Consider the following 25,098-nt stretch of genomic DNA (forward strand, 5'->3'; position numbering starts at 1 on the left):
ATCTACAGGAAACTAAGGAATGCTGAGAGCAGGAGAAATAATTGTTCCCAGGGAAGAGCACACCAATAGGTTATCCAGCGCCAAATGGTCAGCCCTGGAAACATACAAGTAGCAAGATATAGCTCTCTCTCTCTATAAAGATACATACAAGCCGGGCGGTGGTGGCGCACGCCTTTAATCCCAGCACTCGGGAGGCAGAGCCAGGCGGATCTCTGTGAGTTCGAGGCCAGCCTGGTCTCCAAAGCGAGTTCCAGGAAAGGCACAAAGCTACACAGAGAAACCCTGTCTCGAAAAAACCAAAAAAAAAAAAAAAAAAAAAAAAAAAAAAGATACATACATACTATATATATAGATAGATAGATATATCTATATATATAGTATGTATGTACGTATGTCAACAATTAAAGAGAAAGAGGCCATGAATTTGAATGAGAAGCAAGGTGGGGTACATGGTTGGAGGGAGGAAAGGGAAGGTGGAAAATGATGTAATTAGATTATAATCTCAAAAAAATTAAAAATTATTTTAAAAAATAAGGTGGAGAACAAATAGAGAAAAAAAGTCAATATTAACCTCTGGCTGCCACACACTCATGCACCAGTGAGTGCATTCACACACATACAGTAAATAAATAAATAACAAATAGCAGCTGTCTTAGTCACTGTTTTTTTACTGTGGTGAGACACCATGACCACAGCAACTCTTATAAAGAAAGCGTTTAATTAGGGGCTGGCTTACAGTTGCAGAGGGCGAGTCCGTTATCATCATAGCAGGGAGCGTTGCGGCATGAAGGCAGATGTGACTCTGGAGCTGAGCTTTACATCCTGATCCACAGGCAGCAGGGAGAGACACCGGGCCAGGAGTGGGCTTCTGAAACCTCAAAGACCATCCCCAGTGATACACTTTCTCCAAAAAGGCCACGCCTCCTAATCCTCCTAACCCTCCAAACAGTTCCACTCCCTGGTGACCAAGCATTCAAATATGAGCCCTCTGGGGGCCTTCTCATTCAAACCACCACACACGAGAGGGAGGGAGCGATCTAATGGGGAGTTTCATGACTGCAGAGTACACAAGCAACATTTTTTTTTGTCAACTTGCCTACAGTAAAATTATTTTACATCAGGAAATCTTGCTGACAAAAGAATACTTGTTCCAATGCAAACAACACCTAGAAGTTTATTATCCATACATCTTTAATATTCCTATTGGTCCTTGATATAAATATAATGTATCTAAATGAAACTCATCATAGACTCACATTAGGTTTATTTAATAATGATAGAGTACTCATTTCTTTAAACAAAATATCTCAAGTTCTGGTTTTGTCTCAAGTTCAATTGTACCCACACATTAAACCAACAGAAAAATAAAAAATTCTCCTTAGGTCTCCATTTTTCACTTCCTTTGTTTCTTACTATTTCTCTAGAAGGCCACAAATCTTCAATGGGCAGACTGTGAGAAGCCACACGGCCAACAGGGACAATATGAACTAGACCTCAGGCACCAGAAAGGGAGATGACAGCTTGGGCCAGTCCTCTTCCCACATCAATCCTCTGGTGCTTGTATCCAGAGCTGTTGAGATGAAGCACCACTCAGTAGCCACTGGCCATACAAGAGAGGGAACTAAAGCAGACCGACAGACGGTTCTCTCCTAAAGTGCCAGCCCAGGGATGCTGAGTGGCCCCCCTCCCTTTTGGGGAGCACTATGCTTTCCCGACCTTGTGCTGCTGGCACTGTGGCAAGAGGGCATGAATAAGGTCAGCCGACTTCCTTCAGCTTTGTAGGCAGAGTAGGAACAAAGCCTACTGTCAGCCCCACTGGTCTTGGACGTACTGCAGACTATGAGATGTTGGCTGCTACATATTCCCTAGTTTAATAAAAATGTTCTTACTATGTCACGATGCTTTCCAAATTTACACACCCTCTACAGTCATTAAAATTCACAGACTGCCAGCTCCAAATGTAGAGGCAAATCAAGGAGTTATGGGCCCCAGGGTGAACTTCAGGAGGGTGAGCCCTGATATACTTATGCTGTGGTGCCTAATTAGTGAGTTCCTTCGGACTTCCCCGGGACTAGGACCCTGTGATGAAAGCAGGGAGCCCAGACTTCATCTCTGCTTCCTTAAGGGCCTCTGATTGGTGGAGGCAGAGAGACACTGGGTTCAGAGTGGTTCCATACCCAGGACCAGAAGAGCACCCCGGGTTCCTGCTGAGACCAGGTAAGAGCTGCTGTCAGTTTTCACGAGAGCATGGCAGGGCACCCCTTGTCGACCATGACTCTAGCACGAGGGGAGGAAGCTCTTTGAGTGAGAAGGGAAGCTGGTGGGTACTCTGCTGCCCTTCAGAGCACCAACACTCCAGGCCACTCCTACCAAGCCCAGAGTGCAAAATAATAAGCCCACCTAGAAAACGAATGGCACTGTTGAGCAGCATGGAAAAAAAATCCAGGATATTCATCCTGAAATTTCATCAAGAATGTAGAAGCCACACAAGTACGTGTATAAGTTTATCTAAAAATATAGGTAGATGTTTTAGCTTTAATGTACCACAAAAAGTTAAAAACCTCTTAGTGCACAGGCTCTGCAGCCTTTGGCCCTACGTCTAGGGTGGGTTAAGCAGTCATTTATAACCATCTGCAAAGACATTGGTCACCATTTACAACTAGACATGGAACAAAATTGTGTTTTCCTCAACTTAGGGCCATCTAAATGGCAATGTGTACCCCTGGCTTCCGCAGCAGTTCTGTCCTGAGAGGAAGGCAGTCTACGTAAGGCCACCAGCTAGCTGCCCGTACATTCCACCAAGGGCAAGGCAGCGACTTTTCTCTTTTGGTGCAACAATGGGCAGAAACGATACTGTGTAGAACAGAGGTCCTTCCACCAAGTCTAAGACTCTGAGTAGAAGAAGGGAAGACGAGGACAAACGTCCCAATTAATCAAATAATCCCGCATTGTTCTTGTACTCCGTGAAACCCTGAGTTAACGACAGTCACTAAACTAAAGGCTGCCTTGAATCCAGGACACTTCAGTAGGCTTCAAATTGGCTCATCATCAACTTCCTGCTGTATTCATAGGCCAAAAACAGTGCCGCATTGGCAGGGAAGGCTCGAATCATAGTAGGTTTCAGTCCAGAATACAAGGCCGTTATTCCTGCAAGACAGAAGGGCAATCCAAGACTGTGACAGCGCTTACTTGAGGGCACACGTGCAGCTGCACAGTAGAGATCATCTGTGCCCACACACTCAGACACAGTACTAAAGCCCTTGTGATGAACGAAGGGGCTTGCTCTCAGGTTTCCCTCAACAGACTACAGGAACAGGGTAAGTGGCAAGCCCCTTGGCAAAGCTGACTGATGCTCAAATAACAATGCAAATGCTATGCCTGGAGGACTCGGGCAGTATGGACAGGGCAGAGCTAAGGGCTAACACGGCCAGGTGGAGACAATCAAAGAGCCAGAGGGGCTAGCAAGAGACCCCAGAGATGTATTCACCCTGCTCAGCATGGTCATGGGGGAGACTCAGATGAGGGACTGAACAAGGGTGTGCCTGGCCAATCTGGAGAAGGCATGCAGAAGCGGTGATACAAAGATACCTGCATTCTGTTTGAGTTACGAATTAAACATGTCCCTGGGTCACTGTACTCTCTCTTTAGACCTAAAGCACAAGTTCATAATCCAAGGTACTTTCTGTTTTGTTTTATAGATAATGATGTTTTTGACCTCATCTATTTCGCTTTTTAAATTATTTTATTTATTTATTTTTAAAGATTTATTTATCTCATGTATATGGTGGTCTAGCCACACATACACATTCATGCCAGAAGAGGGCATCAGGTCCCATTATATATGGCTGTGAGCCATCATGTGATGCTGGGAACTGAACTCAGGACTTCTGGAAGGGCAGCCAATGCTCTCTTAACCGCTGAGCCATCTCTCCACCTGAATTATTTTATTTTTTAGATTATAATTATAAATCATTTACCTCTTTCCTTTCTTCCGTTCAAGACTTCCCATAACCCTAGTTTTAAGATGCCTATAAGGTGGATGCCAGAAAGACCGGTCTTTGGGTTGATGTCATACAAATGTGACTTAAAAAGTCTGTATCCTACATAACTCTAAAACCTGACAGCAAATCATCTCTACAGACTGCTCAGATCATTTCTCATTCCAGAGGTCTTACTGCTAAAGATGTTGTATTACATTCTTTTAATTGTAACATAATAAGAATATATATCCAATATATTCTTTTAACGCCTTAATGGTCGTGGTAGGGGTCTTTTCACATTTGGATTATGTAAATGAGGTGATGCTACTCACCTCAAAACATTCTTCCCTCTAGACAAAGTCTGTATCTTAAAAACACCCCCAAGGTCTTTAGAATAAAAAGAATCCTGCCAGGTACCTGGCCCAAAAGTTAGGAAAAAGAACTTTAAACATTTTTGAGAACAATGAAAATAAGATAAAGCAAATGGTTTGGGAATAGAAAGCCAGTGTTAGGAGAAGGTCATGAGGCAGGGAGAAAAAAGCAGTCATGGGGCTAATTAACCCTAGATGGATCCATTTCACAGAGATAATCACTGTGGACACACCCCAGTCTCTGCCCACAGCAGCCTTACCTTCATTCTTCACGATACTCAGAAAAGTTCTGACTAGTCCTGTCTGTTTGCCACTCATAGAAAGAACTTGGATTCTAGATTTGATACAATCCACCGGATACACAGCCAGCCACAGGCAAATTCCACCAAATCCACCACTTAGCATCAGTGGGACCGGACCTAGGGAAGGAAAGCAGAAAGTGGCACTTTGTTTCAGATGGCGTTTCCAGAGCGCATGGAACAGTCAACTCCTTGACAAACATTCAAGGCTCTGGCTAAGAGGCTGGAGTATCCCCAGGCCTCATCAAGGCCAGCTGGTCACTCAGGTACTGAGTCCCCACCCCAACCTCGTCCTCCAGTTGGGGCTGACCCACCCACAGCCAACGGTTCTCACATCACTGGAAATGAGAAAACAGCCACTAAAATACAGTCCACGTCTTTCTCAACTTTAACCACCAATAGCCCTAATCTTCCTCCACTGTGACAGGAAAGAAAAAAAGTCTATGTACTGCTCCCAAAACACCATGATTTGTTATCACATTTGAAAAATGTACTACATTAGACAGGTGCAACAGGGATTGTTTCCATTTATGACACTGATAAGCACTGACCAATTTCCTCATTACCTGCCCGCCTTACACTCAGAGCTAGGGTTTTCAAGGCAGAGATAGAACTCTAGGTGGATATTTGATACTTAGGTATGCAACTTAAAAGCAGAAACGTATTTTAGGCTGCCCAACCAGCACATTAAACGAGACTGATCTCATCAATGGCACATGCCGCATGGCTGTCGTTAGTTCTGTTTTTGTCTTGAAACGACCTTAACATCTAATACAGTGGTTCTCAAGCAAGGCTGCCTTGGTCTCCCCAGGGAATACTGACAAGTTCTGAAGCTACGTTATTCTGTTTGTTTTTATTCCTCCTTGGAGGGAGGTTGCTATCTGTAGTGGGGGAAATGGCCAGGGATGCGATTGAACATCTTGCATGCACAGGGCACCCCACAAACAGCTTGAGGAACCCTGTTAATTAAATGCCTAAATAGCAGATCTATCAGGAAGTACTTATTTAATGGATAATGAATAAACAATGTTTGGGGAACAAACTTATTTGTGATTTGATGTCAGAGACAGGGCTTGGCAGACAATCTTACTTTGTAATTGCAACGACAGGCAATTAATGAATTAAAAAAAGCTTTTAAAGCTTATTGTGAGATTGTTGATAGTTGATTTCTCCATCAGGAAAATAATCTCCATTTCTTCCTCTAATGGACGCAGAACAGTTAGTACTACCCAGAAGAAGAGACAGCTCTAACAATGCTAATGCAGCAAAGAAGTTTGAGATACAAGGCTTGAGAGCTTGTCTTTAGGAAATTTCCCTCGGGAGACGGTGCTAGCCAACACCTACTGCCATTTTACCTCCTGGCACCCAGAAGCTCCCCAGTGCTGGGTGGACTCCCAGGAAGGTGCACACCGTACACAGAACCTGTGGAAACCAGGAAACCCAGGAGGCTGACTCTACTAACCCCAAATGTTGTCAATGGGAATACATTTACCTAGTTCATCTTTTGATTTCCCTGATGCGAAAAAGGATCTGCTCAGTTCATAGCCACCGAAGAATAAGAAGTAGCCTGGTACTTCTCGAAGTAAAGTGCTTGAGAGTCCGTGGTAGAAGCCCAAGGGGCCGTCGGTCCTAAAGATTTCTTTCACGACTGACCAAACTGTGCTGGGAGAGACAAAGCAGGAGGCACAGTCAGTGAGGGTATGTGCACGCAAAGAGATTTTTGTACCAAGGGTGGCTTACGTGACCAGCTTTCCTATAACTGGGTTTTCCTGTGCCCTGCCCTTCCCTTTGAAGCACACCTGTTACTCTTAGACTTAGTGGGACCTCTGTTCACCCAACCAGCTGCTTCCTTACCTGTGCCTAAGCAGGCCTGCTAACTACTATAAGTTACATTGTCTGAGATGTAAAAGGGTTAGCGCCCGTCTTTTCAACAGTGACTACGTAAAAATGACTTACAATAAGGAGCCATCTGGGGCTGGACATAGATAAACAATACTACACTTGCTCAGTGCCTTGCCCCCTGGAGCCCCATCTCTTCCAGCTTGTGGGTGTATTAGTTACTTGTTGTAATAAAACACTGGGCAAGGTGTAAACTGGAGGGAGAAAGAGCTTGGTTTGGGCTCACAGTTCAGGGGTACAGTCCACGGTGGGGGCACGGTAGTGCGGCAGGAGCCCGGGGCAGCTGATCACATTGCATCTGCAGTCAGGGAGCAGACAGCAAGGACCGCTGGTGCTCAGCTGACTTCCTGCTGTGCAGTCTAGGGCCCAGGCTCCGGTAATGGCGCCACCTCTTTTATACGTCTTCCTTCCTACCTCAGTCGACTGAATAAAGAGATACTGACCAGATACTGACTCCTAGGTGAATCTAGATTCTATCACGTTGACGGCCAACAGTGGCCGTCACTGTGTGTTTAGGATAATGTGTTCAGGTGGTCCAGAGGAATGAGCGTCACTTGAAGGCAAGACAAGGAACTCTGAGGGTCGAGCTCTAGCCCTTGGGACTGGAGGAACACCCAGAACTGAGTCTCTCAAGCGGAAGGGATGTAGAGAAGTCCCTTTTGCAAATGAGCCCTGCTCCTGGAGCAGTTTCAGGGCCAGACACCCCAGCCGGCCGCCATCTCCACCACAGTGCGCCCTGTGGTAGGTTGTATACACGCTGAGATCAAGCAGAATGCCACATGCTCAGTGTAACTACTGAATTGCTCACTTTGTTCTTAGGGAGCCGGAGAGACGTCACATTGACTCCCCGAGTGACAAAGGCCATAAGCCACCATCTTCCTTCTGAGAACTCTGTTCCCACCACACATGTGAACATACTAAGTGACCCCAACTTAACACCTGAGCCTGCATCCAAGCCTGTGTGTGGTGGTGTCAACAGTCTGTTTCTTACTCTAGGCACTGGTTACAAAGGCCCATTCATTTCGTGACTGTTTATAGAACTGCCCACTAGCCGGGCGGTGGTGGCGCACGCCTTTAATCCCAGCACTCGGGAGGCAGAGCCAGGCGGATCTCTGTGAGTTTCGAGGCCAGCCTGGGCTACCAAGTGAGTTCCAGGAAAGGCGCAAAGCTACACAGAGAAACCCTGTCTCAAAAACCAAAAAAAAAAAAAAAAAAAAAGAACTGCCCGCTTATGATCTGTATGTATTCATAGTACTGTCGGTAGGTTCTGGTTCAGAAATAACCCTTTAAAGCAGTGGTTCTCAACCTTCCTGATGTTGCAACCCTTTAATACAGTTCATGTTGTGGTAATCCCCAACTGTAAAGTTATTTCATTACTACCTCATAACTGTAATTTTGCTACTACTATGAATTGGAATGTAAATATCTGATATGCAGAATATCTGATATGCGACCCTTGGGAAAGGGTCATTCAACATCTAGGGGTCATGACCTTCAGGTTGAGAACCACTGTTTTAAAGCGTTATACTGGTAGACTCCTAGGCCATGAATAGCAGGGGAGGAAACTGACTACTGGTCAGTTTGTTGACTGGTTCCCCAGAAGATTTACAGCCCTTGGGTGATGGCAACACCCTTGACCAGATCTTCAACCAGCCACATGTCAAGATAAATAGGCACAATTTGTGATTAATAAGGATAATAGACAGTTTTTTAATTCTAGACACATGTGGTATTTATATCCTCACCACAGTGGACAACCAGCTGCTTTCATGTCTAAGCTGATCAGTGACAGGACCAGAGAGCAGCTCTACTTACAAAGGTTTCTGATGCATGTTTTCAGAACTTGGACTCTTACCAAGGACAGATGACGGTTTAGAAAGGGTGGGAGTTGCCACTAAATTGTGGTGATAAGCCTGAACACCCATGTGAAAGGGTATGAAACACTCACCTCAGACTCTAAATCCACACTCAGCTCAGCCCTCAGACCCAGTTCAAAGCTGTCTCCCAAATATGGCTGAAGATCATGCCTTATGCACCCCGGAGGACAAAGGGGACAGTTGGCTCCTTGGTGTCTCCATTTCTACAGTATTGAATAACTTCCTAAGCTAGGGTAGGTAGTGAGTCCAAACATAATAAAAAGTCTTCTCAGAAAATCCCCTGACACAGTATTTTCGAATAGGGAAAGCTGTTTCTACACTTGGCACTTAATTTTAACAATATAAAATGAAAACACAGTGCACCAAGATGAAAAAAACCTAACATCTGTGAATAAACAGTGCTTACTTCTGGCTCGCAGCTATCTTTCCCGAAGACTCCATCTCATACATGGTCTGGAGCCGACACTTCACAAGCTCCGTGGGGCAGAGGACCAGCGCGGCGAAGGCGGAGGCGAAGGAGCCAGCTGTTGCGTTCTGGAGGTCACTGAAAGGACGGAGGATGGACTGTCAGCTCGTATGTCCCCTCGGCACTCACCACACAGAGAGAACACGGGGATGAGAGAAGGACTGCTACATGCTACATGCTACATGCGCTTCCCATCTAAGAGTCCTGAGACCCTGTAGCGGACTGCAGTACTTCAGCTCCACGAGGAATGGCACTGAGAAGTCATACATGTACCCAAAGCCACACACCTCGAGTGGCATGCTAGGAATCAAACCCAGGTCTGCCTGACGGCTTAGCTACACCCGTGCTTATGTCCCCCTCCCCTCCATTCGTGTGCTGAGAACCTAACCACCGATGTGTAACAGCGTTGAAAGCCAGGGCTCTTAAGAGGCAAGCAGGAATAGATTGGTTCCTGAGGATGAGACTGCTGTGGGATGTTCTGTATGGCAAATGTGTTGCTCTGATTGGTGGGTAAATAAAACACTGATTGGCCAGTAGCCAGGCAGGAGAAGTGTGGGCGGGACAAGGAGGAGAATAAAGCTGGGAAGTGGAAGGCTGAGTCAGAGACACTGCCAGCCTCCACGATGACAAACAGCATGTGAAGATGCCGGTAAGCCACGAGCCATGTGGCAAGGTATAGATTTATAGAAATGGATTAATTTAAGCTGTAAGAACAGTTAGCAAGAAGCCTGCCATGGCCATACAGTTTGTAACCAATATAAGTCTCTGTGTTTACTTGGTCAGGTCTGAGCGGCTGTGGGACTGGCAGATGAGAGAGATTTGTCCTGACTGTGGGCCAGGCAGGAAAACTCTAGCTACATGAGACCTTCATCACGAGATCTATGGCCTATATCTTGCTCTCTCTGCCAGGTGAGGACAGGGACAAAACCATGTCTGAACCAAGGCTTGAGCCTGGTGGCACCTTCATTCGTGACTTGGCAGCCTCCAGAAGAAATGTTTGTTGACGCTTCCTAATGGACGGCATTTTGTTTAGTAGCCCAAGCTAAAGCACATAAAGAAAAAAGGAGGGACCACAGGAGAGAGGTCACTTACAATCCTACTTCCCCAAATTCAGTCTATTGATACCTTAGTATATTTGTGACAATATTCCTTCTGGCCCCAAATCCAATCTGGAGTAACCAGATATGGAATCTAACTACTGCAGATAAAAACCAATCTAGGTTTTTGTGATCACAAAACGATTTCCCAATTCAGCTATGACCTCTGTTAAGATCTGATATGGTTTGTGTATGTGGCCCAACAGCTTGTGTGATGGAAGCTTGACCCTTCGTTGTGGAGGTGATGGGACATTTAAGAGGTGGGGCCCACCCATGGAAACCCCCAAACATTACAGGTCATTGCCAACGTTATTGGTCACTCTCCACAACCGGAGGGTAAAGCCCCACGGCTGAAGACAACCCTCACATACGTCATCAAACAGAGCAGTCAAGCTGGTGTCTGACTAGACGCTTCACCTCTACTGACGAGCATTCGTGGTCCTGGAAGGTACCCCACATGCTACTAGAGTCATCAGTAGCTCCCTGCTACAAACCCTGTGACCTACAACAGTGACCCACCTGCAAGACATACACAAAAATTACGGAGATAACAGACCACTTTCTGATCGGACTTAAGGCCTCTACTCCATGAGTTGGAACCCATACCTGACATGGCCATTAGCTTAAAGGAAAACCTAAAACTGTAATTCTACTAAAGGAACTTAGTAATAAAATGATCCCTAATGGCATATTCATTAGGAATAATCATGGACCAGTGCCTCACTCAGCCCTCATCAGAGAAGCTTCTTGCCGTAGATGGGAAACTAACACAGAGACTCACAACTGGACAATGTGCAGAGAGTGAGAGACTTTGGAGCGCGCAGTCTGAAATGGGATGTCTTCATCACACCCCTCCCCTTCGGAGCTCAGGATCTATGTGGAAGAGGAGATGGGAAGGCTGTGAGAGCCAGAGAGGGTGGATGACTCCAAGGAAACAGTGTCTTCCAGACACAACAGGACTGATGTCCATATGAACTCAGAGACTATGGCAGCATGCCATAAGACTGACACAGCCAGATGGGGTTCTGGCACTGAAAAGGGAGAAATGGACACAGGCACCCACCCCTAATCGGCTACTAAAACTGATACTTGGCAGGAAAGGAGAAATGAGTTTTCTCCGGAGGAGTCTCACTGGGTATATTCACACTTCCCTGAAGTAACTGGACAACACAAAATGAATGTAGTGGCATTTTTTGTAGACTTTTTGTTTCAGTTTGCTTTGTGCATTTTTTTTTTTTTTGTCTCACTGGTCTTTGCTTGTTTATTTTGACCTCCATTTTTGTGGGACTCTTTTGTATGTGTTTCTTGTTTTATTTGTTGTTGTTTTGTTTTTGTTTGCTTTAGAGGGGGGAGGAAGAGAAAATGAAGTCTGGGTAAAGAGGTAGGGAGGATCTGGGAAGAATTGAGAGAGGGGAAAAACATGATCGAAATATATTGTATGGAAAAAAAATGTTTCAGCGGGGCAGTGGTGGCACATGCCTTTAATCCCAGCACTTGGGAGGCAGAGGCGGGCAGATCTCTGTGAGTTCGAGGCCAGCCTAGTCTACAGAATGAATTCCAGGACAGCTAGGACTGTTACACAGAGAAACCCTGTCTCAAAAAACCAAAAAAAAAAAAAAGTTTCAATTATAAAAAAAAAAAAGGTGGGTCCTAGGATGCTGCCATCCTTTCGGGAAGAGGGGGACAGACACCAATACAGCTCTCACAGGACTGCACTAACTCCCACAAGAGCGGAGTTTCCTGTAGTAGCTGGTGACCTCTCCTCACACATTCCCATCATGATTCCATCTGCAATGCCATCATACAGCCAGAAGACACTGTAGAAGAACCAAGCAGATGCCAGCCCCAGTCCCAAGCTCTTGTACCCCCAGGCTACTGTAAGCTAAATAAGCTTCTCTTGCTTCCAGCTTTGGCCTTGGTTTTCTGTAGCCTCGCCTCTGCATCAGACAGCAGCTGCTGTCTGCAGGCTGAGCTGGTCTCTAGAACATTCAGGACTCAGCAGAGCAGGCTTACCATGGGGCTAACGGAAGCAGGACTGTTTGCTGGGTGGACTTCTTTTTGACCTTAAGAGAATTAAGCCTACCACCACGAACTAAGATGAGCCAAGCAGGCATACCAACATCCTTGAGTGTGGAGCAAGTGTCTTGCTCTGTTTAGTTCACATCTTCTCACAACTCCTTAGCTCATCTGTTAAAAGCCAAAGCTTCAAACGGTCTTCTGGCCAGCCTACAGACGATACTAGGCCTGCCTCAGGGACTCTATCAACCCGCTGACAGGCAACTGTCCATGGGTGTCATTACCTAGAATGTGTCAAGTTTGCTAGAACAAAGGTATCAGTCAATAAACATGGATGCCAACTCAACCTCAGGTGTTGGGAGGGTTCCAGAATCTGAACAAACATAAAACATCCTAAGAGTACAAGGGAGAAGCCAAGTCAGCACTTCCACGGACTTTGACTTCCTCCTAAGTACTTTCCAGGGCACACAACAGGCACACAGACCTTCAGCTCTCCGTGTAGGATGAACATGTACGGCTGGAATTGAAAGGGCACAGAGTGTAGGATGGGGTTTTCTAAGAATCCACTGTAGACTCTTCATCTCATTTTGCTCTGTTCGGGTATTTTTGCCTTGCTGGTCTCTTTGTTCATGTTGATTTATGTTTTTGTATGTATGTGTGCTTCTTGTTTTATTACTTTGTCTTAAAAAAGATAAACAGAACATAAAGTTGGTAGGGAGGTACGGAGGATCTAGAAAATGAGGGGGTGGGGAATATGATCAAAATACATTGTACGAAACTTTTCAAAAAAGAAAGACTCTGCTGTTTGATCTAAACGCCTCTGCTGTGTAAGATCTCATTCAACCAAAGGTCAAAGGAGAACGCCACATGAGGGTCAAACCAGGACACACAAATATTTGTGATGCGGTTGCAGAAATCCACAGTAATGCTTGCTTTAACTGTTTCCCTTTGCCACTCTTGATAAACGCCCTCTCTAGATCTGACCAGTATCCTTGCTGGTCTAACAGACAGAGGACTGGGCGGAAGGGGGACAGTGGGACATGTCAGAGTACAGCAGACTGTAGGCACTGTTCGCCCAGCAAGTAAAAAGCAAGTGTCTCCTAAGACTGAAAAGGGGAAGACTCTAAGCTCAGCAAAGATTCTAGTGCTGGGTTAGAGTAAGTTAACCAGGCTGATGTCCATACTGAAGAACTTGTGTGGTGAGAAGCTACATACTGTGGGTATCACATGAAATAAACACACTCAAAACTCCACACAAGGAACACAGTGAGGCATTTTCCAACCCTTTCTCGGCAACCCCAACTCTTGCTTCTGGAGAGGGTGTGGAGACACAGAGCTGTAAAGCATCCTACTGTCCATCCTCAGAAAAGACTACGTGAACGTAGTAATGCGCACCCGGCATCCCTATGGCGGAGGCTGAGGCAGGGTGATGGTGACTTTCAGGCCAGTCCAGGCTACACACTGGGACCATGTCTCAAATAAAACACAAAGGAGAAAAGGCAACGTGCTCAAACCAGTCTCTGTTCATAGGCGACGAAGCAGGGGAGGTGAGGAGGGACACGCAGGGCCGGAACCCCAGGAGTGTGTTCCCATCACCATCTCTTTGGTTACTTTACCCAGAGGGGAGCAAAGGGTCTTCTACCAGAACCTTCCCTGAGGACCCACTTTAGCTCTGGCTCCTCTCCCATGTTGTCCATCACTAACGAAGCTGAGGGAGATAAACCCAGATGTCCTGAAATAGAATGTCTCCCCTTCAGCTAAAGAAAGCCAGTAGTCTAGTGCTTTGCTTCTGTCCGCTCTCCCTGTGGGATGCTAATCTCGTGGCCCTCTGCTTCCGTCTCCTGGGCTCTGCTTCCTGCCCTCCCTTAGCTGGAGGGCTGGAGGATCACGCTCAGCCCTCCTCTGTCCTACACCGTCTCCTTGGACTGTCTTGGATGTCCCCAGTTTTTCAACACAAGTTCTGCCATCAAGATGAAGTTCTTGCCTATGAAACAGCACATCTGAATCTTGTAGATGTCTCCAGAACACACCTCCGTGTCCACGGAGTCTACTTCAGTTGGGTCACCCTGTGGCTGCAATAGAGGCTCCAATTCCTACTGACACAGCCTACAAGCCTCTGCCCTTTGCAAATATAAACAGTGTGTGTGTGTGTGTGTGTGTGTGTGTGTGTGTGTGTGTGTATAAAAATGACATATAATGATTTGATTGTGTGCATATGTATGTATGGAGGTGTGCATGTGTGTATGCGTTTCTCAGGAGCTATACCTGTCTTTTGAGAAAGGATCTCTCTTTGGGACCTGGGGCCCTAGATCTCCTTCTACTTCTGCCTTCCCAATACTGGGATTCTAAGTACACACCATGTCCAGCTTTTTATGTGGGTGGTAAGGATCTAATTTAGCGCCTTGTAAGCATTTTAGTAATTAAGCTTTCTCCCCAGCTCTTCCCCCAATATAATTTTAAATCATTTCAAATAAATCAACATATGAAGGAGGGATGACTAAGCATCCCAGTGGTTTATGAATTGCCTGGTCTCTGAATACAGGAGCCTAGGGAAGATCAGCACAAATGAAGTCTGATGTACAGGCAGGGTTCAGTCAAAGAAAGCTGGGTCCATCTGTAGCTTCCTAAATTCCACGTTTCTTGTCTAGCATCGCTCAGGTTCCCTTTCAATACTCGCCACTGATGAAAGGGAACCTAAAACTTACGTCCCATGTTCTACAGATGTAGCCCAGCACTTCTGTTCATGTGGAAAGCATCTTCCCATAGGGACCAAACACACAGTAAGACTCTTACCACGATGCATTTGTTTACGCCATGACAGTGTAGAACATCAGAGTCATTTTTAGAAAGGAAACTTCTTTCCTACACATGTCATTGAAATCAAGTGTTCACTTATTTAAGAAACAACCGAGCGTCGGTGACTCACCTCAGTTTTGCCTGATTGTCCAATCCAACCACTTTGCGGACCACCTGCTGGCAGAAGCCGTAACACATGAAGAGCACCGAGTTCTCTGCAATATTGGCAATCAGTGCGGGGCTGGTGCCCTTGTAGAAGCCACGGAAGCCCACCTGGGAGTAGGTCTTCAGGCAGCAGTCGGTGAGGCCCCGGTAGAGGTCTGGGAAAGTCTGCATCTTCACCTTCATCGTGTCGAAGGGCTGCCCAGTCAGGACACATGCTGTGCCCCCTAGAGGGAGGATGTTGAGTCTTTAGAACGAGTCTACAGCCATGGACAAGAAGAACGGTAGCTTGCTGTCCATGGTTTAGCGGTATTTTCGTTCCTAATGACTGACTGCCTTTCCCCCCCAATCGTCTAGCCAAGTTCAGTACAACTTCTGGCAGGTGCCTACACTGGTCAGCACCAGAGGCCAATCCTAAAGAGACTCATGTGTACAGGGGAGATGTTTTGGTTTCTCCATTCCAATGTTTGGGGGAGGCTGGAACTCGGTTTCACTGTGCCGTCCAGACAGTAGATACCCCTATGAGCCTCTGTTCTTCATCTACACCCATCTCATACGGTTAACTTGGCACAAACCTGGCAGGCTTGGCGCAAACCTGGCCACAAGTGGTTACTAAACAACAGCTACTATGGACATGAGAGAGAAGCCAAGTGCCAGATAAGGAAAGCAAGAACTCTGCTAATTAATCTCCTGAGGGCAAAACATTGGACCCTGAAAAAAAAAAAAAAGCACTTGAATTTTAACTCTATCAATTAATTAATGACTTGTACTTAGTTAGGGAACTACCTTTGCTTAGTATAAATGGACTGAAGTCTGCCTTGTAATCGTTTCCACACTATAAGAATACCAAATGTACTGAGTCTACATTGCATTAGACTCCTTCAGTGAGAGTTCTGAACACAGGGATAAGAACAAACTGTGATTGCCCCATAACGTCTGTAGACCCTGGACTAGGACCAAAGTTTTAGGACATGCCGCTGGTTAATATTTACCTCCCTCACAAGGTCGAGAAGGCCCCACATTTCAGATCCCCCCTGCTTAGGTCAGGGACCAGCAGCTAATCTGACGAGGCCACTAAAACGCTATCGAAATGGAAGGCTTACACAAAATATTTAAGAAATGCAATTTTGTTTTTGTTTTGTTTTTGTTTTTCAAGACAGGGTTTCTCTGTGTATCCCTGGCTGTCCTGGAACTCACTGTGTAGACCAGGCTGACCTCACACTCAAAGATCCACCTGCCTCTGCCTCCCGAGTGCTGGGATTAAAGGCATGCGCCACCACTACCCGGCTTAAGAAATGCAATTTTACAACTCAGATATTATTCATGGTTATTGCACCTGTGCTGTGGGAAGTAGAGATGGAGGACACTGAGGATGTCATCATAAAATTCATTTATTTACTAATAGACAAGGTATTACTTCCAAGGAGTCTGAGAATGACTTGACCTATTAAACAAAACGATTTCTGTGATTTTCTTGCTATTGTCTGCTTCTTCCAGGAGAGTAACGGGATAGCTTCACCTGATTATCTCCAATTCTGAATCACTGGACTATCATTTAACAAGATGTTAGAGCGGAGTGGGTGGTGCGGGCCTGTAATCCCTATACTCAGGAGATGGAAGCAGGGGGACCCCAAGTGCCAGGCTAGCCCACGCTAGTGAGACTAAAGTGAAAACAACCACAGGTCAAGATGACGCTCCTATCGTCAGAACTGTTCTCTCCTACACACTACTGGGCTAGGGATGTGTCCCACACACAGCAAAATAATTTAATTATTCCAAGGAATCGGTGGCTGTTAGGACTTTTAGGGTGCACATTTTGGATAAACTGAGTGAGGCGTGTAGTTCAGCACACTAACATTTGAACTGAAGCGTTTGCACGTTAACTCTCTCAGCCTGAACGTGCAGACAGATAGCACTTATTGCTTATTATGTGATGAATATAATGAAGTAAAAGCTTCATGAAACAGGAGCTAAATCCCAATAATGTGTATGACAGGACTCGGTCCAATGCCTACCCTCAGCTGCAGCCAGCAAGCCCAGTGCCAACCCAGCTCTCAGATTTATACATTAGTAACGCCAATATTGAAGGGTTCTCCACCTGCGTAGAAGTTGTATTTCTGATTATTCTCTTCTCCTTAAAGGACAAACGAAAAGCCTCATCTTCTTGAGAGGATACCACAGGCAATTCCCTCCACTCGCTCTTCGGGAGAGGTACCGAGACCAGCTCATGTTCAGCATTTAACCAACAGTCACTGTGGTGGGTAATTCTCACTGTCAGTTTGACTGCCTTGAGAGGCCTCTAAGAGACCAATAAGGCAGACCTCTGGGTTTGCCTGTGAATTCCAGAGTGCATTAACTAAGGAAGAAAGACCCATTCTGAAGCACCACGGGCTGGTGTCCAGACATAATACAAATGGTGGAAATCGGGAAGAAAAAGGACAAAGCAGAGCCAGGTCTCTCTCTCTCTCTCTCTCTCTCTCCCCCTCTGAGTGTGGGGGTGTGTATAGTACAGATGTGTATGCTTTCTGGCTGCCATGATGTGAGCTTCTCTGGTCTGCCACCCCTTCCTACCAGGGTGGAATAAAACCTCTGAAACTCCGAGCCAAAATAAACCTCCCTTAGGCTGACTAACAGTCCGGATGTTTGGTTGTTTTTTTTTTTTTTTTTCCAAGACAGGGTTTCTCTGTGTGACAGTCCTGGCTGTCCTGGAACTCAACTCTAGACCAGGCTGGCCTCGAACTTACTACTCTTTGGACATTTTACCATAGCAACAAAGAGTCTGTCCTACAGTATCATGTACAGACTGTCAGTTTCCTATACACAAGCAGCAAATCACAAGTCACTGAGGCCCATTACCGGGGACGGGACAACTTACAGCAGGACAAACAGGGAAACCCCAAACCCCCAGTCAGCAGCAATGCCACTTTCCAGGACGGGGAAGCAGGGCATTTTGAAGATATCCCTTCAAAATGGTTTTTGGGGTGCTTGTTATTTTGACACTGAGAAGGAAAACTTCAGGGCTGTGAAATTCCTCCTTCCCAGCCAGTGTGCCAGATAATGAGACACACCGCAAGAGCTGCCTGGGACTGACATTCCCTGGTGTAAGGGGGATACTAAACTAACTCAAAGCACTCCCCACACCTCTGAGAGTCAGCTTTCGGGGTGTGCACTGCCTTGGTTTGGTAACTACCCAATGCTCTAACTCTGCTTCAGCTCTCACCCCAGCTGCCCAAGGAGCCTTCCCTGGGACCTCTCCCACAGCGAGTGCAGGTCAGAACAAAGACAACTTTAATAGCAATGAGCTGGCTGGGAAACTTGTCTGGTGGGAGTGGCTTTGCTGGGAATCGAAAGGAGACCAAGAATTTATTTACATTCACATCCCATCCTGACCCTTGACCTCAGCTGACTCTGTACTTACAGATAAATCACTTCCACCAATGAGGGGTGGTCATGGAACATGGGGGTTCTCGGTGCAAGTGGAAAAAAAATCTCAAAACCTAGGAATCTGCCAGTCCAGACAGTTAGGGTAGCAAAGAGTTCAAACCAGCTCTGACCTCAGAGGAGGCTGCTGCCCCACTAGGCACACTAAAACAAAGATGTCAACAAAACAAGAAGCCAGGAACTGGCGATTTTTCTACATATATAGTGAACATTGATACCCAGAGTTCTGTAAGGCCTGCTATGCTAACTAAACTTTGGGACCCTCAAAAGTGAGAGTGCTCCTTCCTGGTTGCATTCCAGGTCCCTCACAATAGAACGCAGTCTAATGCCACTAAAGAGCACCTCCACGGACCAGCGTCCTGCCCAAACAAAGTCCCTACCCCCGCCAGCAAACTTGTGCTCAGAAATCACAAATCCAGCATCTCTGGGGGCAGCCTTGTGTTCCCAAGCCCAGGGAGAGATCCCAAACCACAGGCAGCAGAAGAATATTAATGTCAATATATGGACACCTTATCATTGTTTAAAACAGAAAAAGCCCGCTGGCAATTGTCGTCTACACAAGGCTCCCAACAATATTATTGCAATTTACATAAAAATATAACCTCTAAGTGCTACTCAAATATCTGAATGCACATGGTCAGGGAAGAGGTAAACTTCTTGAAAAATTATTGCAATAAAGCCTTGTTTGCTCTTAGACTGACGGGAGAGCACAGACTGCCAAAGTTGAGACTCTCTGAAGAGACTGCACACCTTACTGAAGAGGCAAGAGTAGAACACACAATGCTCTCCACTAGCCAGAGCTAGCGGATGTTTGTGTCACTTCCAATCAGCATCTCCACAGCCTGGCATGAAGGCAAGAGGAGGGAACTGACTTAACCCTGTGACCAGGACTAAGAGGAGGGAACTGACTTAATCCTATGATTTAGGACTAAGAGGAGGGAATGGACTTAATCCTATGATTTAAGACTAAGAGGAGGGAATTGACTTAACCCTATGACTAGCACTAAGAGGAGAGAATGAGATCCAAGGGATTGGCCCATCCTCCCTTCCACAAAGTAGTGGGGACTGACCTGAAGACCCACAGTGGTTAATTAACACATTGGGGCACAACCTTGCTAGCTGCTGGACCTGCTCACCAGACTGGAACACTCCTGTCTCAAGCCTGGAGAGGTGTCCTTGCCCGGGGATCCTTATCAGCCTTCCTTCTGAACCAATTTTGACCTTTGGTTCATGGGGGGAGGGGGGGGAGAGCTTGGGGGAGGGGGGAGAGAGGGAGTTGTTCTCTGTACAGGACTTTTTTACAGCTGAACAAAGGACAGACAGAATGAGAGGTGGTAGTCCCCTGACCACACTTGATCTGTTGACCCAAGAGGTCATATTGGATAAGAGAACATCAAGCAACATGGTGCTCTGGCCTCCCCATTTACAAGAATTGAATATGGGGGGGGAGGCTAGGGTAGATCAAAGGTTCCCTTGGGAAACATGTGCCTGCCAGTGTGCCGTTGCCCCTAAGATGACAGGGAACTCTGAAAACAAAATGACTATCATGGGTATCCAATTCTTTTTGCCCCAGGCTAAGCTTCTCCTTACACCCACATGTTAAAGGTAGTCTTTTTACAGTGGCCTCAGGTCACCAGCCCTGGCTCCAGACAGCCCTTAGGCTCAGGATCTGAGGGTCAGCCTCAACTGCCCATTCTCAAAAGATTCTGCATCTTCTTCCCTTCCACGCCTGGAGACACTGAGGAATATCAGCCTCATTGCTAAAGGGGGCCTTCCTTTCTTTCCTATCGCCCGTAAGAGAAGTAACAGGGGAGCTGGGGAAAGGGCTCAGCTTACTGCATTTCTCCAGGGACTTACTTTTGGTTCCCAGCGCCCACGAGGGTGGCCCACAACTGCCTATGACTCCAGCTCCAGGGGATGGGATCCAATATGCAATTCCAGTCACCTCAGGCACCTACTCACACATGGCAGATACTCCCACAGACACACACATACTCGTGAACAGAAATAAACTAAATCTTAAATCAAACAAGAACAGTAACTGGCATTTTGTACTACAGAAGGTCTGAAGACTGCCCAGCTTGGGGTGACCCACTGCCACATGCCTACCCTAGCATGTGACAGTAGCCAAGTGAGCTAGCAGTTCATTTTGGAAGTGAGATGTTTTCTAGCAATACCAGGGACATCGTCATCCTGCACTGACTGGTAAAGCTCTGATATAACTAAACACTACTGTATCATACTTGCTGCCACGCTCTGAACAATATCACATTTCCACTAAGTTGATTCATTCTGAGGGTAGAGTACATTACCTATGGGGTAATAATTTCCAAACCACTCTAGGGAAGTACTTCAGGAATATAGGGGGAAGGATTTTTTTTTTTTCCTGAGGATTACCTGCGGCCCCTGCTGTGAGGTCAATGGCAGCTTGGATGGCAGGATTGGACTTCATGGTGTCCCTGGGTTCTGTGGAAGGCAGTTCTCTAGAGTGTAGGGTGTGCACCACATATCCCTGGGAAGAGGGAAATGTTCAGTTAGCCTCTGCGGTCCCCCATTCTCTAAGCCTGCTAAGTTACTACCCCTTAACTTTGGGGAGCGGGAAAATGGGTTCCTAAGTAGGTTTAATGTATCAACACAGCCAAGTAATCCACTTCCCCTCCAAGAGCTCACACACTGAACACCTTCCTCAGTATCACTACTATAGCCCCTACGGCACTCCAAACAATCTGTATGAAAACCTCGACAACAAACAGCAGAAAAGGAACCAATCACAAACGGCCCAGATCACACCAGACTAGTGTTTCAGAGGTCTATGGTGAAAGTCCAGTTCACCAGGCTGTCATTATTTCAGACAGCAGCCTGTGCCACTGAGTACCAGAGCCTAGGCGCTCCATTGAGTCAAGCGGCTCCCAAACCGGAGGTCTCCGTCTAGACAAGGTGGATTATAGAATTACCAGGCACAGGCAGTCAAAACTGCCACAAGGTCCAGAATAGATCCCTGACCCTGTTCTTCTCACCATCCCATCACATTTCAGCAGTAAATGTGTCGATTTACCTAAAGTCTTGTTACAATTCAGATTCTGATTCAACAGGCCTCAAGTAGGACCAGAGATTCTCACAGCCCAAGCTCCCAGGTAAGGCTGATAATGTGGGCCAGCCACACTTCGGTGCAACATCTGGACTACTGGGTTCGGATTTTACTTGACCAGAATCCTAGAGGTAAGTCTCAGAGAGTCAAGTGGCCAACGTTCTCTACAGCACAACTTGAAATGTTTGTGTTGAAGCCTTCCTCTACCTTTAGACAAAAAAAAAAAAAAAAAAAACCAACTTGCTGAGACATGGACTTAATGCTAACTAGAAAAAAAAATGGAGGACTCCTTAACATACAAGATCAAAATTACCCATTGCTCAAACTATTCTGTATCTTCTCCAAACACAGAATCGATTTACATATAACAGGACAGTTTCATTCCTCATCACACTGAGGAGGTTGGTGTATTAGGCCAAGGTTCTTTCAAAGGCCAAAGCCATACTGAAAGTCAAGAAAATAATGGCAGCAACCAAGAATTTGTAAAAACACTTTGCCAATGACTATATTCCAAGAACTTTCTTTTCTTAAAAAAAAAAAGTTTCTTTTTAAATTAGCAACACGGTAGTTTACAGAAACACTCAGGGCTACATTTTTGCAGGGAAAATAAAAGACTGACTACAGGGGTAACATTCAAAGTGGCCTCAGATAAACTTCAATGTATTCATTTCTTTTACTAAGTTGGAAGGCACAGAAAAAAGTATCTTAGTGCCCAGCCGCGGTGGTGGTGCACGCCTTTAAGCCCAGCACTTGGGAGGCAGAGCCAGGTGGATCTCTGTGAGTTCTAGTCCAGCCCGGTCTACAGAGCAAGTTCCAGGACAGGCACCGAAGCTACACGGAGAAGCCCTGTCTCCAAAAATAAAAAAAAAATTAAAAAAAAAAAGGGTGGGGGGCATGAATTTCAGACGGGGAGTTGCATAGAATGAATTAGAAGTAGAAAAGTGGAGAGAGGAAATGATCTTAATTATAATTTCAAAAACAGATTAATATATATATATAAAATGCTTTTTCCCGTGCTGGAGATCACACCTACCTTCCTGCATACTAGCCAAGCACTCTACCACTTAACTCTCCTCCTCAGGGATAACTGTCAAATTACAAAAAACAGAAACGGTACTAACAGATGAACCCAGAGAGCATGCAGAAGGAACTGAGTATGAACTGTGGCTCCAAGAGAATGCAGGACTTGCACAAACCAGACTGGTCCGCACTCACGGATTTAAACTGACTTAGGAGCTTGCTGTACCGTTTGGAGTAGAAAACCCGAATCCTTTCAAGCGTCCCACCCTCCTCCTTCAAACTACCCAGGAGTCGCAGAAACAACGCCAACACGGCTACTGGTTCCGAGAGGAAAATAACTTCTTCGGTGGTCGAACCGGGTGAGGCTGCATTTCGCTAGGGAAGACCTGTCTCCTCCCGCTGCAGCTGGGTGGCAGGAGGCCGCATGCCACCACCATCCAAACCCTTCGGCCGGGCACCGGGGTGCCCACTACTGCTGCAGCTGCGGAGCGCGTCACCCGGCCTGCACGGGATGCCTCCCCGCGCAGCGCGCGCACCCCGCGCGGCACCGCTCGAGGCAGAGCCCGCCCGACCCCCTGCGCCTCCCGGGACCCGGCCGCAAGCCTGGTCCGCGCCGGTGTCGCAGCACGTGTGCGGCAGGGCGGGGACTGTCAGGCCGCGTTCCCTAACCCGCCCGCCCGCCCGCCTGCCCGCCCGCTCCCTCCTGCGCCGGCCACCTCACCGCCGCGCCTGGCTGCACCGGCTCGCACTCCGCCGTCCGCGCTCCCCTGGCGGCGGCGGCCCCGGGACACTCTTTAAGGTCGCAGTGTGGGTCCGGCCCTCCTCCCCTCCCTCCCGAGACCCTCCACTGGCCCTCCTCCCGCCCCCAGGCCCCTCCTCCCCTCCGCCCCTCCCTCTCCAAACCCCTCCACTGCTCCCCCAACCCTTCCCCCCCCACCGAGGTCCCTCCCTCCAGAGGCCCCTCCCTCCAGAGGCCCCTCCCTCCAGAAGCCCCTCCCCTGCCGGCCCTCCCCACCCGAGGCCCCTCCCTCCCGAGGCCCGGAAGTCTGCTCTCCACACTGGCAGCGTGGCTGGCAGGCCCTGAGGGTTGGTGGCAGCTTCCAGGAGGACTCACCTTGAGGTCTCCCGACATTATCCAGCATTATCCAGCCCCGGAGGCTGTGGCTTTAACGGTAAATGAAAATGATTAGAATGGTAATGGTGAAACATAAATTCACTTATGTCCATCTATTAAAGTTATCTATTTGTTTAGAGACAGGGACTCTCTAGCCCAGGATTAACTTGCTATATGGCTAAGGATGGCCATGAACTTTTGATCTTCCTGTCTCCACCTTCCAAGTGCAGGGAGGTTTGGTTTTATGAGGTACTTGGGATGAAACCCAGAGCTTCTTGCATGCCAGGCAAGCACTCTACCAACCAGGCTATGTCCCTAGCCCATCAGATTTGATTTGCTTGTTTGTTCATTTGCTTTGTATTGGTTTAAATTTCAGTCTTTCTCCCCCAAGGAAATCCATCCCCAGGATCATTATGGAAAAGGCACCCGTGTAAACTGCCGCTACAAGGCAACCTCCCTAGTTTTGTGGTTCGTAGTGATATATTCCTCTAACACTTTATCTAGAAGTTGGAATGGTTCAGAGGTACAGAGCTCTTGCTGCTTGTCAGCTTGACTCAAGCCTAGAATTGTATGAGAGGAGAAGCCGCAGGAGAGGAATTTCCTAGATCCGGTTTGTCTGAGGTTGTGTCTGTCCCAGAATGTCTTCATTGGTAATTGACATTGGAGGACCCAGCCCACTATGGGTGGCATCATTCTTTGGGCAGGTGGTCCTGGATTGTATAAAAAAGCTAGCTAAACATCGAGCCAGGGGTCAACCTAAAGAGTGAGCTAGTAATCTGTATTCCTTCATGGCTTCTGCCTTGAGTTCCTGTCTTGACTTCCCTCAACCTGAAAGTGTATGCCAAATAAACCCTTCCCTCCCTCAAGCTGCTGTTTATCAGAGTGTTTTATACAGCACAGAGTGAAATTAGAACACTGTTCCTCCAGAGGACTAGAGTTCAGTTCCCAGAACCCACAAATGGTGGCTCGCAAGTTCAGCCCTGGTGGATCCAACTCCCTCCACCCTCTTCTGGTTTCTGCAGACGTCTGCATGTACATGGGGGTACACACACACACAGACACACACACACAGACACACACACACACACACACACTTGCATACACACATTTGCACATAAAAGTAATAAAATTTTAAAGATATAATGAAATCAAAAGAAGCTGAAAATAGTTAAGAAAGTGTGGTTCACAGGAGGGATACGGTTATCTTTAGTGCTAGCCCTAAATTAGAAGATTCTCGGGATTCATGTGACACTTAGCCACCACCTTCCCACTCTGCTTTAGCCTCCCATAACTATTTCCATTTTCTATATTGTAGTTTCTTCTTTTTCTTCCTTCCTTCCTTCCTTCCTTCCTTCCTTCCTTCCTTCCTTCCTTTTCCTTTCTTTTTTTGACATAGCATCTCATTCTGTTGCTCAAGCTAACTACCAACTCCCAATGCCCTGCCTTACTCTCCCTAGTAAGCCTGGTAGGGT

The 25,098-nt window shown here is 46.8% G+C and overlaps 1 protein-coding gene across 2 annotated transcripts; it reads right to left on the reverse strand.

The window, feature by feature from the left end:
• Positions 1-1,173: 1,173 nt before the first annotated feature.
• On the reverse strand, positions 1,174-23,332 carry Slc25a15 (solute carrier family 25 member 15). 2 transcript variants are annotated; one of them, XM_059244547.1, is made up of 7 exons: positions 23,234-23,332; positions 20,802-20,916; positions 14,932-15,190; positions 8,833-8,970; positions 6,143-6,312; positions 4,612-4,770; positions 1,174-3,147 (listed from the first exon to the last, which is right to left on the reverse strand). In XM_059244547.1, the coding sequence occupies exons 2-7, from the start codon at positions 20,854-20,856 to the stop codon at positions 3,023-3,025; spliced, it is 906 nt and encodes a 301-aa protein (XP_059100530.1). In that variant the 5' UTR covers positions 20,857-20,916; positions 23,234-23,332; the 3' UTR covers positions 1,174-3,022. The 2 variants fall into 2 exon arrangements, with proteins under 2 accessions (XP_059100530.1, XP_059100529.1); XM_059244546.1 differs by lacking the exon at positions 23,234-23,332 and adding an exon at positions 22,797-22,923.
• Between the last annotated feature and the right edge of the window lie 1,766 nt (positions 23,333-25,098).

The sequence above is a fragment of the Peromyscus eremicus genome, chromosome 17 (genome assembly GCF_949786415.1).
Source record: "Peromyscus eremicus chromosome 17, PerEre_H2_v1, whole genome shotgun sequence".
Lineage (NCBI taxonomy): Eukaryota > Metazoa > Chordata > Mammalia > Rodentia > Cricetidae > Peromyscus > Peromyscus eremicus.